Below are 12,920 nucleotides of genomic sequence, written 5' to 3' on the forward strand. Positions count from 1 at the left end.
TGACCCAGGTTTTGGCCCTAATTCCTCCACAGTCATATCCTCTCTTACCCTGATTGTCTACCTGTACTAACTGAGGTCTGAACTAGATGATGGCTATTATTCTTCAAAGGAACACTTCTGTTCTTCAATAAATATATCCAGGTCCCATCCCTTCTCTATCGACCCTCTACACTCCCATTAAATTACAGTGTACAACATTAAACTATTTGTGAATCTATAACTTTAATTTTTTGTGTTTATCTACCGATTTCTTTATGGCAACTGGTTAACAAAGCAAAATCTTAATTCATATTGCTAAAATTTAGTACTAAATAGTCATCAGTTTTATATTATCTAGTCCTAATAATCTACCCAGATTAATGTGGCATATTGTTCAATATTGATATAAGAAGTTTTGGTGTAGCTGCAATTCAAAATGGTGAAGCTCAGATCAAACAATTATATATTCATTGTTGGGTTTTTTTTTTTTAAGATTTTTATTTATTTATTTGACAGAGAGCGACACAGCAAGAGAGGGAACACAAGCAGGGGGAGTGGGAGAGGGAGAAGCAGGCTTCCCACAGAGCAGGGAGCCCGATGAGGGGCTTGATCCCAGGACCTTGGGATCATGACCTGAGCCGAAGGCAGACGCCCAACGACTGAGCCACCCAGGCGCCCCTATATTCATTGTTTTTAGCTGGCTTAAAATTGGCTTAGCTACATAGCAACCAAGAGTAAGGAAATATTTAATTTCTCTTTTGATGATAATCTAGTGAAACATCTAAGTATGACTTTGGTATAAAAAGGCTACATAAACATCCTTTCATCTGGTAAGTCTTACTAAACCCATGGAAAAAAATTAAGAGCAGAAGAAGATAAATATGGGTTGTAATATCAAACTATCTCTATTATCATTTTTATGTTGGAAATATTCTTGTTTGGACATCTGAATGTTAGGACAATTATCACCTAGTAACAGCAATGAATTCAAGTAAAATGAACTCCAATAAAATGCTAAATAATACAAGCTCTCCTCATTCTGAAATAGTCTGTTGAGTCATTTCAGTAAAGAGATAAAAGAAAACCAAAATGGAAAAAAGAAAACATGCTCAAGCTTCCATGAAGCTGTATGATAAGGTGAATAATAGAAACAAAAATAAATCAGGGAATTGAGAAATATGCTGGAAAAGTTTTTCAAATACTATCCTTGCTTGTTATCTAGCTCCATTATACAGTTTAAAATTTGGCCAAATTTTTAAAGTATTTGTTAAACAGTTCCTGCGTGTGACATATGTTTCCAGGATACTTCTGACATTGATATGAGAGATTATAAAACATTTAGAAATGAAAATGTTACTCTCCAACAAAAAACACTGTAACTTCCAAGCTTCTTCTGAATTCGTAAGATGGAAAAACATTTGGAAAATAGTACCTTTCAGTTTTAAAATGTTCAAATAATATACTTTAAGACAAACACAAAAAGTGTAATTGTTCAAGGCAAGGAGGAGACAAGCCTAAATAAAATAAGATCCTAAAATTTATTCTAGGAGTTATTACTTTTCCTTTGAAGTGTCAATCCTATTTACTCCACTATAAGGAAATTTGTGCATCCCTTTAGCTGGGAAGGATCATTTTTACCAACATGACGACAGTACCACTGTCGTGCTCACCCAGCAAGAAACGCATGATGAATAGGAAGTAGCATCAACTCTTTCTATCAAAGTGTACCTAAGAATCGATTTGCAATGCATTAATTGAGGAACTCAGCAGAGAGGCTTCTACTATATCTAGCTGATCTAAACTTGAGCTCATGATAACACTGCACGAAGCTATGGTAGATAAAAGTGATAGGTAACGCCAAGAGAACAATCCCACTGACAACACAAACTCCTCCAAGAATTCTTCCAGGCATGGTGATAGGATACATATCTCCATAGCCAACTGTAGTCATAGAGATAATCACCCACCAGCAGGCAGCAGGGATGCTGGCGAAGTCCTTGTTGGATGTTTCCAGGTCCAACCCATGTTCAAGAAGCTGAGAAAGTGCACTAAAGATTGCCATGGCAACACAAATAAAGACGAGTAACATAACCATCTCTCGGTAACATCGTTTGAGAGTCAAACCAAGTGTCTGGAGACCAATGAAGTGACGGGCAAGCTTAATCACCCAAAAAATCCTCATCATTCTAAGCACCCTCAAGGTGACTCCAGCCCTCTGGAGTTGAGAGTTCTCGCCCGTAAACACTGTCATTAACACGGAGATGTAATACGGTGTGATTGCCAGTAAATCAATGATGTTCAGGGGTCTCTTGACAAACTCACACTTGTTTTTGGAGACGATGAACCTCACGATGCACTCTGCAGTGAACCAACCTATGCAGATAGCTTCAATTATCCTGTCAAGAGAACAAAAGAAGAATTGATCATTTTATTTTTAAGCATTTTAATAGCTCTTAGATATCTTCAGATAGTACTACACTGACAAACGACTTCAGTTACTTTTTCCAGAAAACATAAAGAACAGACAGCATTACCAACATCATCAGACCCACCAGGACACAACAGAACAACAAAGATTACAGTTCAAATGAAAATTGAATTGATCAAGTTTCTATTTATATACTGCATGTAATACCACCAAGTATTTTTTTTTTTTGCCTGTCACTAATCTTTTAGAAAATTGATCTCTTACTTGGTGTTTTAAAATGACCTTCCATGGGGGCGCCTGGGTGGCTCAGATGGTTAAGGGACTGCCTTCAGCTCAGGTCATGATCCCGGAGTCCTGGGATCGAGTCCCGTATCGGGCTCCCCGCTCGGCGGGGAGTCTGCTTCTCCCTCTGACCCTCCTCCCTCTCATGCTCTCTCTGTCTCATTCTCTCTCTCTCAAATAAATAAATAAATAAATAAATAAATAAATAAATAAATAAATAAATAAAATCTTTAAAGTGACCTTCCATGCAGCTAGCCACAATATGAAATGTTACTTACACTGTGAGGACAGCGGTCCCCACTGTGATGTCAGTTATGGGGCAGGTCAGAATGACTGTTCTGACTGATGGTGGACATACCCAAGTTTTCAATGATTTAGTTCTTGGTAAATAAGAGTGAACTCAAGATCATTTCCTAACATGTTACACTGCTTTCTTTTCCTGTGGGCTCCTATGGGAAACACGGAAGCTGAGCTAGTTTGGGGTTTGGCAGGAGCGCCAGTAGCCTCACCGGGACTGTGCCAGGTCATGACCATCCTCATCGCAAGGGTCACTGTGGAAAAAAGGCTGAGGGCTCCTGCACTGGAGTGAAATAATCACTAGATTCTTCCCCAAGGACCCAACCGGTTGGTTGGTTTGTTTTCCATAGCTATTTTTATGTGACATGTATTTTAAAATATAAGGCCACATTTCACCTAGAGCTGTATTGACCAACCTTTCCACATCACTGCATGCGTTGGAAATAAGCATATTTACATAGCACACTGGCAGCAAGGGGTAGTATTCTTGAAGTCAAAGACAGCAACCCGGGGGGCTCTGGCTCCCCTGGCCCTTGCCTGCACTCCCCAAGGCTGAGGAAATTAAATCTCAGCACACTGTTTTGGAAGCCTTGATATAAATAAAGCCTTGAATAAATAAATTGAACCATGTTCCCCTACTATAGGGTTGGCAGGGCTGTAAAGGTTAATTTTATTTACTGAATAGCTAGTACATTCACACGGTTTAAATTTAAAAGATGAAAAGAGAGTATAGAAAGAAAATTCTCGCTCTTGCCCTGTTCCCCAGTTCCTGGGCCACAATCCCTTCAGAGGCTCCAGGGGAGAATCCACTCCTTGCCTCTTCCAGTTTCTGGGGCTGTGGGCATTCTTTGGCTTGTCACTCTATCACTCCAGTCTCCGCCTCCTCTTCCGTCACAGTGTCAGATCCCTCTGCTTCCTTCTTATGAGGATACATGTGATAGCATTTAGGGCCCACTGGACTAAGCGAGGATAACCCCCTCATCTTAAGATCCTTAATTTAATCACATCTGCAAAACCCCTTCTGCCATATAAGTAACACCCGCTAGTTCCAGGGATTAGGACCTGATATGTTTGGGGCAAAACGGGGAGTGTTTTTCAGCCTACCACACAAAGTAACCACACCAAGTCAGCATGAAGCCACGCTGCCCCCACTATTCCTCTACTGTATTATCTGCTGCTCTGCTCACAAATGCCATTACCCTGTGGTTGGCCACGGCTGCCCTGTCCCCACCAGGCCATCAGTAAAAGCGGCCGCCATGATGGCCTCTTTGAATCTGGAGGCTTAGGAAAGTGGGCGGGTAAAGAAACTTGGTAGTTCTAGAGAATAGAAGATGCATTTTTCCCCAATATATAGTTTTAGCAAATAGAATACCACATATGACTTCTCCTTGGTAACGCTCATCAACTATTCCATAGGTACCCCCATATTTTCAGCGCCCCCTGCAGGTAGGCAGGGTCATATGACCAGTTTAGACCAATGAGCCATGAGCAAAATGACCTCTATCACTTCTGGGCAAAAGCACAGAAGGGTGAGTGCTAATTCTCTTCCCTGCCCTGGCAACCTGGAAGGCAGGTGTCCTAGACGGCTACAAGATGGCTGGGGCCCCTACCAGCCCAAGCCCTTGCGTGTCCGTACAGAGAGACAGACGTTCCCCACCCTGACTCAGACTGGACAAGATATGTGAGCAACAAATCCATCTTTGTTGCATTAAGCTGCCGAGCCCGCTAAACTGGATGCTACCCTAGGTAATAAACGGGTCTGTATGGTAAGCAGTACGATGCACACTCCAAAGGGATTGCAGCAGGACACAGTAGTGAGGGTCCTCATTTTCTTAGATTGGCTGTGGTTAAAGTGCGCCCTTCTCCAGCTAGAGTGCCGTGTCTCCTCCCCAGCCAGCCTGGAGACAGAGCCCCGCAGCCCACCGGTGCCCAAGGCCTGCCCCTCGAAGGGGCCTGCCGGGCAGCACACCCGCGCTGACCCTGTAAGGGCTCTCCCAGCAATAAAGCCCGAAGACTCTATTCAGTTAAGAAGAGCAAAAATTCTAAGGGTGCCAGAAATACCAGAACACGTTCTAATTATTTCCACCAGCAGCCAAAGTTGTTCAGATTAAAAAGGAGGAAATCCAAATAATCCCTCAGTAAGGGAATTTCAAAGAGGTAAACACCTCTGTAATGAGGCCCTCTGGGCTCTTCCTGCCCACCCCCCTCCCCAAGTCAGATGCAGTTTATCCAGAATTCCATGCCAAAGGGATGAATCAGTGAGACACCCCAGGCATCCCTCTTTCACCTAGGACTATGCCAAGGCAGTCTCCGACAACAAACACGACAAAGGCTGCCAAAACGCCCCAGGTTTCCAAATGGCATTCTTGCCAAAGCCACCACCGACAACTGCTAGAAAACTGAGTACTGTTTTACTCAGGGCTATAGCCAACAGTCGGGGGCTCCCCAAGGTTACTTCTATCAAAAACAAACAGGAAAAGAGAAGGAAAGAAGATACTGAGGGGGGCGCCTGGGTGGCTCAGTTGTGAAGCGTCTGCCTTCAGCTCAGGTCCTGGGATCGAGCCCCACATCGGGCTCCCTGCTCGGCGGGAAGCCTGCTTCTCCCTCTCCCACTCCCCCTGCTTGTGTTCCCTCTCTCGCTGTGTCTCTCTCTGTCAAATAAATAAATAAAATCTTCAAAAAAAAGGAGAAGATAGGAGAGACACCATATTCCTTGGAAGCCCATTCTGATATCTTTCGAGGCCCAAACACAGAAGCCTATGAATTCCTGGCTAATAAAAATAGTTACCACTTCCTGAAGCCTTTCCATTGGGCACTGTGCAAAGCACTTTACAGATATCGCTTCATTTAGTCCTTTTCTAGAACTCTATGAAGTGTGTATTTCTCCTGATAGGCCCATTTTCCAGATGATGGAGCTGAGGTTAAGAAGTTAAACATCTTTGCCAAGGTCACACAACTGAGAGATGGCGGTGGCACGTATAACGAAACCCGGGTCTCTTGGGCTTTGAAGTTCTACGGAATATCCGAAAATGCTAAAGGTTTTTATGGCAATGTTCGCTGTGAATGTTAAGTGATAGATGTCAATCTTTTGGTCTCCATGGTTTATGTGCTGGAGGAGCATTTTTCCAATGTCAGTTCTTAACCTATTAACAGATCAAACTGACATTCGTTTCAGAAATTGGAATAGAAAATATCAGAGTGCAGAGTATAGCTTGATGAAACTTTTGTTTCGGTTACATATAATTGTACCCTGAGGTATGCCGGAAAATGTGCTCCTTCCTGTAGGTACTGGAGGACCACCACAATTGCTGGCTACCATTGGTCACTCGACGGATCCCTCGTGATAGAAGGCACATCCGGGAATGACTCAGAGGTTTCCAGAGTCTCCGAAGGGGGAGCAGATGCCTTTAGTACTAAACAGTTCTACCCCTCGCCCTCCCACCCGGACAAAGGCTAGACAAAACATACAAGGCCAGTAACTATGGTGTGTGAGGTAAAGGTAAGTCTCCTGTGTACTATCTTCTCATCTTTTTCCATCAACATTTTATTATGAAAAATTTCAAACATGGAGCAAATTCATTTACATTTTTTTTTTAAAGATTTTATTTATTTATTTGACAGAGCGAGAATGAGAGAGAGCACATGAGAGGGGGGAGGGTCGGAGGGAGAAGCAGACTCTCTGCAGAGCAGGGAGCCCGATGCGGGACTCGATCCAGGGACTCCAGGATCATGACCTGAGCCGAAGGCAGTCGCTTAACCAACTGAGCCACCCAGGCGCCCTCATTTACATTTTTTTAATTTATTTTTTATTTATTTTTGAGAGAGAGAGAATGAGAGGGGTGAGGGTCAGAGAGAGAAGCAGACTCCCTGCTAAGCAGGGAGCCCGATGCAGGACTTGATCCCAGGACTCCAGGATCATGACCTGAGCCAAAGGCAGTCGCTTAACCAACTGAGCCACCCAAGCGCCCCAAATTCATTTACATTTATATTTTATACTTGTTTATCACCTATTCATCTATCTACCCATCTATTAATCTTTTTTTTTTTTAAAAGAGGGAAGTGCACTTCCCTCTAAGAACTTCAAAGTGCATATCATTAACTAGAGTTCAGTATTTGTTTCATTTTTTTTTAAAGATTTTATTTATATATTTATTGTAGAGAGAGAGAGAGAGCGCATGCACGTGTGCGAGTGGAGAGAAGGGCAGAGCATGGAGTCCAATGCAGGGCTTGATCCCACAACCCTGAGATCATGACCTGAGCCAAAACCAAGAGTCAGATGCTTAACGGACTGAACCACCCAGGCGCCCCAATCTATCTTTCTTTTTTAAGAACAAAGTGCACTTGCCTCTAAAAACTTCAAAGTGCATATCATTAACTACAGTTCAATATTTTTTTCATTTTTTTCTTTTGATGTAAACTTTACATGCAATGAAATACACAAACCTTAAGTGTGCATTCACTGAGTTTTGATAAAGGCATAACCTCTATCATCCAAACTCCTATCAAGATATACAGCATTCACATCACCCCAGAGAGTTCCCCGCCTTATTTCTGTTACCTTCTCTCATTTCCCAGACCCATTAGACACTGAGCAAGTGCCCACAGATGTCTGTCCAGTACAATGTAAATGACTTTGAAAGAACTCAAGGGCCTGGGATGGCCACTCCACAGCCACAAGAAGCTTTTAGGTTCTTCTGGGACCTTCAAGGGATTACCGAGGCACACCATCCAAAAGGGTATCAAATTCAGTTGGACCCTTTTCTGAAACCTTATACAAAAATTAACTCAAAATGGATTACAGACCTCAAACCATAAAACTCCTTGAAGAAAACAGGGAAAAAACTTCATGACATTGGACTTGGCAGTGATTTCTTGGGTATGACCCCAAAAGCAAAAATAGACAAATGGGACTACATCAAACTCAAACATTTTTTTTTTTTTTTTAAAGATTTTATTTATTTATTTATTTATTTGAGAGAGAGAGAATGAGCGAGAGCAAGCACATGAGAAGGGGGAGGGTCAGAGGGAGAAGCAGACTCCCTGCTGAGCAGAGAGCCCGATGCGGGACTCGATCCCGGGACTCCAGGATCATGACCTGAGCCGAAGGCAGTCGCTTAACCAACTGAGCCACCCAGGCGCCCTTTTTTTTTTTTTTTTTTTTTAAAGATTTTATAAACTCAAACATTTTTGTGTGTCAAAGGATTCAATCTCTGAGCAGAGTGAAAGGGCAATCTACAGGGGCGCCTGGGTGGCCCACTTTGTTGATCCACCAACTCTTGGTCTCTGCTTGGGTCTGATCTCAGGGTTGTGAGATTGAACCGCACAATGGACTCCAAGCTAAGCTCAGAATCTGCTGGGGTTGCTTTCTCCCTCTGCTCCTCCCCACCGCCCGACCCCCCACACTCTCGCTCTCTCTCTCTCAAATAAATAAATCTTTTTTAAATGATGTTTCTTTTTTTGTTAAGATTTTTATTTACTCTAATTTATTTGTCAGAGAGAGAGCGCGCACACAAATGGGGAGTGGCAGGCAGAGGGAGAAGCAGGCTCCCTGCTGAGCAAGGAGCCTGATGTGGGACTCTATCCCAGGACCCTGGGATCATGACCTGAGCCAAAGGCAGAAGCTCAACAGACTGAGCCACCCAGGTGCCCCTAAATAAATCTTTAAATCACTGCATGCTCAATGCAGTGTCTGTTTGAGATTCTTTCTCTCTCTCCTGCCCTTCCCACTCATGCGCTCTCTCTCTACAATAAATAAATCTTTTAAAAATTTTTTAATTTTATTTTTTTTAATCAGAAAAGGCAATCTATAGAAAGGGGGAAGTTATTTGCAAATCATATATCTGATAAAGGGTCAAGGGTCAACATCCAAGATATATGAAGAATTCCTAAAACTCAACAAAAAAAATCAAATAACCTAATTAAAAACTTAGCAAAGGGCTCGATAAACATTTCTCAAAAATGGTATATAATGGCCAACAAGCATATGAAAAGAGGCTCAACATCACTAATCATCTGAGAAATGCAAATCAAAACCATGAGGATGTATCCTCACACCCACTAGGATGACTACTATTAAAAAAAAAAAAAAAAAAAAAACAAGTGTTGGTGGAGGTATGGTGAAATCGGACCCTTTGGCCACTGTTGGTGGGATTACAAAATGGTGCAGTCACTAAGGAAATCATTAGGGGGGGCTCCTCAAAAAAATTAAAAATAGAACTACCATATGATCCAGCAATCTTGCTTCAGGGTACATATCCAAAGACTTGAAAGCAGGGTCTAGAAGCGATATTTGCACACCTGTGTTCATAGCAGTGCTATTCATAACAGCCAAGAGATGGAAGCAACCCAAAGGTCCATCAACAATGAGTGGATAAACAACTGTGGTATATACATACAATGGAGTATTATTCAGCCTTACAAAGGAAGGAAATCTGTCACATGCTATAAAATAGATGAACCTTGAGTACATTATGCTAAGTGAAATAATCCAGCCACAAAAAGACAAATACTGTATGATTTCACTTTTATGAGATTATCTAAAGTAGTCAAATTCATAGAAATAAAAAGTAGAATGGTGGTTACCGGGGACTAGCAGGGGAGGAGAAACAGGAGTTGTTTTTTAATAGGCAGATAGTTACAGATTCGCAGGATGAAAATGTTCTGGAGATCCATTTCATAACGATGTGAATATACCTATAATGTTACTGAAGTGTACCCTTAAAAATGGTTAAAATGGGGGCGCCTGGGTGGCTCAGTCGTTAAGCGTCTGCCTTCGGCTCAGGTCATGATCCCAGAGTCCTGGGATCGAGCCCCACATCGGGCTCCCTGCTCAGCGGGAAGCCTGCTTCTCCCTCTCCCACTCCCCCTGCTTGTGTTCCTTCTCTCGCTGTGTCTCTCTCTGTCAAATAAATAAATAAAATCTTAAAAAAAAAAAAAAAAGGTTAAAATGGGGGAGTTGCCTGTGTGGCACAGTCGGTTGAACATCTGACTCTTGGTTTTGGCTCAGGTCATGATCTCTGGGTCTGGGGATCCAGCCTTAGGTTGGGCTTCACGCTTAGGGTGGGGTCTGCTTGAGATTCTCTCTCCCCCTCCTTCTGCCCCTCCCACTCATGTGCTCTCTCTTTACAATAAATAAAACTTTTTTTATTGATATACTTTTTTTTTTTAAGATTTTATTTATTTATTTGACAGAGAGAGACACAGCGAGAGAGGGAACACAAACAGGGGGATTGGGAGAGGGAGAAGCAGGCTTCCCGCCGAGCAGGGAGCCTGATGCAGGGCTCGATCCCAGGACCCTGGGATCATGACCTAAGCCGAAGGCAGATGCTTAACGACTGAGCCACAGACGCCCCTCGACAATAAATAAATCTTAAAAAAAATTTTAATGGTTAAAATGATAAATTTTATGTTTTTTTTTTTTTTAAGATTTTATTTATTTATTTGAGAGAGAGAGAGTTAGCAAGAGCAGGAACACAAGCAGAGGGGAGTGGGAGAGGGAGAAGCAGGCTTCCCGCCGAGCAGGGAGCCCGATGCGGGGCTCGATCCCAGGACCCTGGGATCCTGACCTGAGCCGAAGGCAGATGCTTAACGACTGAGCCACCCACGCGCCCCTTTATGATTTTTTTTAATCAGAATTTTAAAAGTTACGCTGTGGTGGGGTTCAAACCCACCAAAGACTGGAGCCTTAATCCAGAGCCTTAGACCACTGGGCTGTGCTGGCACAAGAGAAAAAAAATGGTGCTGACCTTGTCATTAATTAACTTAGTCACATATTCTGCTTTACTTCAAAAGAATTTAAGGTTGAACGCATAGGGAATAAATCCCAAGAACACTTGGGATTTGCACCAAGCAGAACCTGATTCAAATTTGATACAACAGGGGGGTGCCTGGGTGGTTCAGTTGTTAAGCATCTGCCTTCGGCTCAGGTCATGATCCCAGGGTCCTGGGATCGAACCCCACATTGGGCTCCTTGCTCGGTGGGAGCCTGCTTCTCCCTCTCCCACTCCCCCTGCTTGTGTTCCCTCTCTTGCTGTCTGTCTCCTTCTCTCTGTCAAATAAATAAATAAAATCTTTAAAAAAAAAATTTGAGGGGCGCCTGGGTGGCTCAGTTGGTTAAGCGACTGCCTTCAGCTCAGGTCGTGATCCTGGAGTCCCGGGATCGAGTCCCACATCGGGCTCCCTGCTCGGCGGGGAGTCTGCTTCTCTCTCTGCCCTCTTCCCTCTCGTGCTGTCTCTCATTCTCTCTCTCAAATAAATAAATAAAATCTTAAAAAAAAAAAAAGATTTAAAAAAAAATTTGATACAACAGGGACAATTAAGAAATATAAAAACAGTCAAAGACTGAATTTTCTTTTTTTAAAGATTTTATTTATTTGAAAGAGAGATAGCGAGAGCAGGAGCACAAGCAGGGGGAGCGGGAGAGGGAGAAGCAGGCTTCCTGCTAAGCAGGGAGCCTGATGCGGGGCTCGATCCCAGGACCCTGGGATCATGACCTGAGCCGAAGGCAGACGCTTAATGACTTAGCCACCCAGGCGCCCCCAAAGACCGAATATTTTTACCAGATAGTTGATCTGATGAAGCTGAATGAACTACACAAACATACAACAGAACAGAAAACCATCTGAAATAGTTATTACATGCAAGTTATAAATTTTATACATGTAAACACATTTGTACCTATATATGTACATATATACATATGTAATAATAACAAAACTATATTAAAAATAAGTATAGGGGCGCCTGGGTGGCTCAGTCGTTAAGCGTCTGCCTTCGGCTCAGGTCATGATCCCAGGGTCCTGGGATCAAGCCCCGCATCGGGCTCCCTGCTCCACGGGAAGCCTGCTTCTCCCTCTCCCGCTCTCCCTGCTTGTGTTCCCTCTCTCACTGTCACTCTCTCTCTGTCAAATAAATAAATAAATAAAATCTTTATTAAAAAATAAGTATATCACAATGTATAAGAATATAGCATAGGGACACCTGGGTGGCTCAGTCAGTTAAGGGTCCGACTCCTGATTTCAGCTGAGGTCATGATCTCAGGGTCATGAGATCGAGCCCCACAAGGGGCTCTGCACTGGGCCTGGAGCCTGCTTAAAATTCTCTCTCCCTCTCCCTCTGCTCTGTCCCACTGCCCTCCCTCTCCAAAATTTTTTTTTAAATGATAATAAAATAAAATGAAATGAAAAAGAATATGACATAAGAAAATGCTTATATTAATTCAAATCCCAATAACTATTCCTATTAAATTATCTTTAAAATTTGTTTTCTAGGGGCTCCTGGGTGGCTCAGATGGTTAAGTGTCTGACTTCAACTTATGTCATGATCTCCAGGTCCTGGGATTGAGCCCCATGTCAGGCCCCCAGCTCAGCGGGGAGTCTGCTTCTCCCTCTCCCTTTGCCTCTCCCCCTGCTTGTGTGCGCTCTCTCGCTCCCTCTAATGAATAAATAAAATCTCTAAAATAAATAAATTAATTAATTAAATAAAATGAAATTTGTTTTGTATTCTATTTCTTCCAGTTTTATTGTGATGTTACTGATATATAACACTGTATTAGTTTTAGATATACAACACAATGATTAGATATATGTATATACTGTAATTGCCACAATAAGTTTAGTTAACATTCATCACTTCACATAGTTACAAATATTTTTCCTTGTGATGAGAACTTTTAAGATCTACTTATCAGCAACTTTCAAATATACAATACAGGATGGTTGGCTATAATCACCATGCTGTACATTACATCCCCACAGAACAATTGACCTTGTAACTGGAAGTCTGTACCTTTTGACACCTTCACCCACATTTCTCCCATCCCTAGGGCCCTCCTCTGGCAACTGTTTTATCTTTGAGTTTGGTTCTTTTTAGATTCCACTTGTAAGTAAGACTATACAGTATTTATCTTTCTTTGTCTGACCTATTTCACTTAGCA

At 42.5% G+C, this 12,920-nt stretch overlaps 1 protein-coding gene across 2 annotated transcripts in view; it reads right to left on the bottom strand.

The window, feature by feature from the left end:
• Positions 1 to 1,188: 1,188 nt before the first annotated feature.
• KCNG3 (potassium voltage-gated channel modifier subfamily G member 3) overlaps positions 1,189 to 12,920 on the bottom strand; it is a 47,020-nt gene continuing 35,288 nt past the window's right edge. For both annotated transcript variants that reach the window (XM_035000991.1, XM_035000992.1), the window contains exon 2: positions 1,189 to 2,375. In XM_035000991.1, coding sequence (XP_034856882.1) covers positions 1,730 to 2,375 — 646 coding nt within the window. In that variant the 3' untranslated portion in view covers positions 1,189 to 1,729. The remainder of the gene's footprint in view (positions 2,376 to 12,920) is intronic.

This window comes from Mirounga leonina, unplaced genomic scaffold (genome assembly GCF_011800145.1).
Source record: "Mirounga leonina isolate KUSES-001 unplaced genomic scaffold, KU_Mleo_1.0 Mir_125, whole genome shotgun sequence".
Lineage (NCBI taxonomy): Eukaryota > Metazoa > Chordata > Mammalia > Carnivora > Phocidae > Mirounga > Mirounga leonina.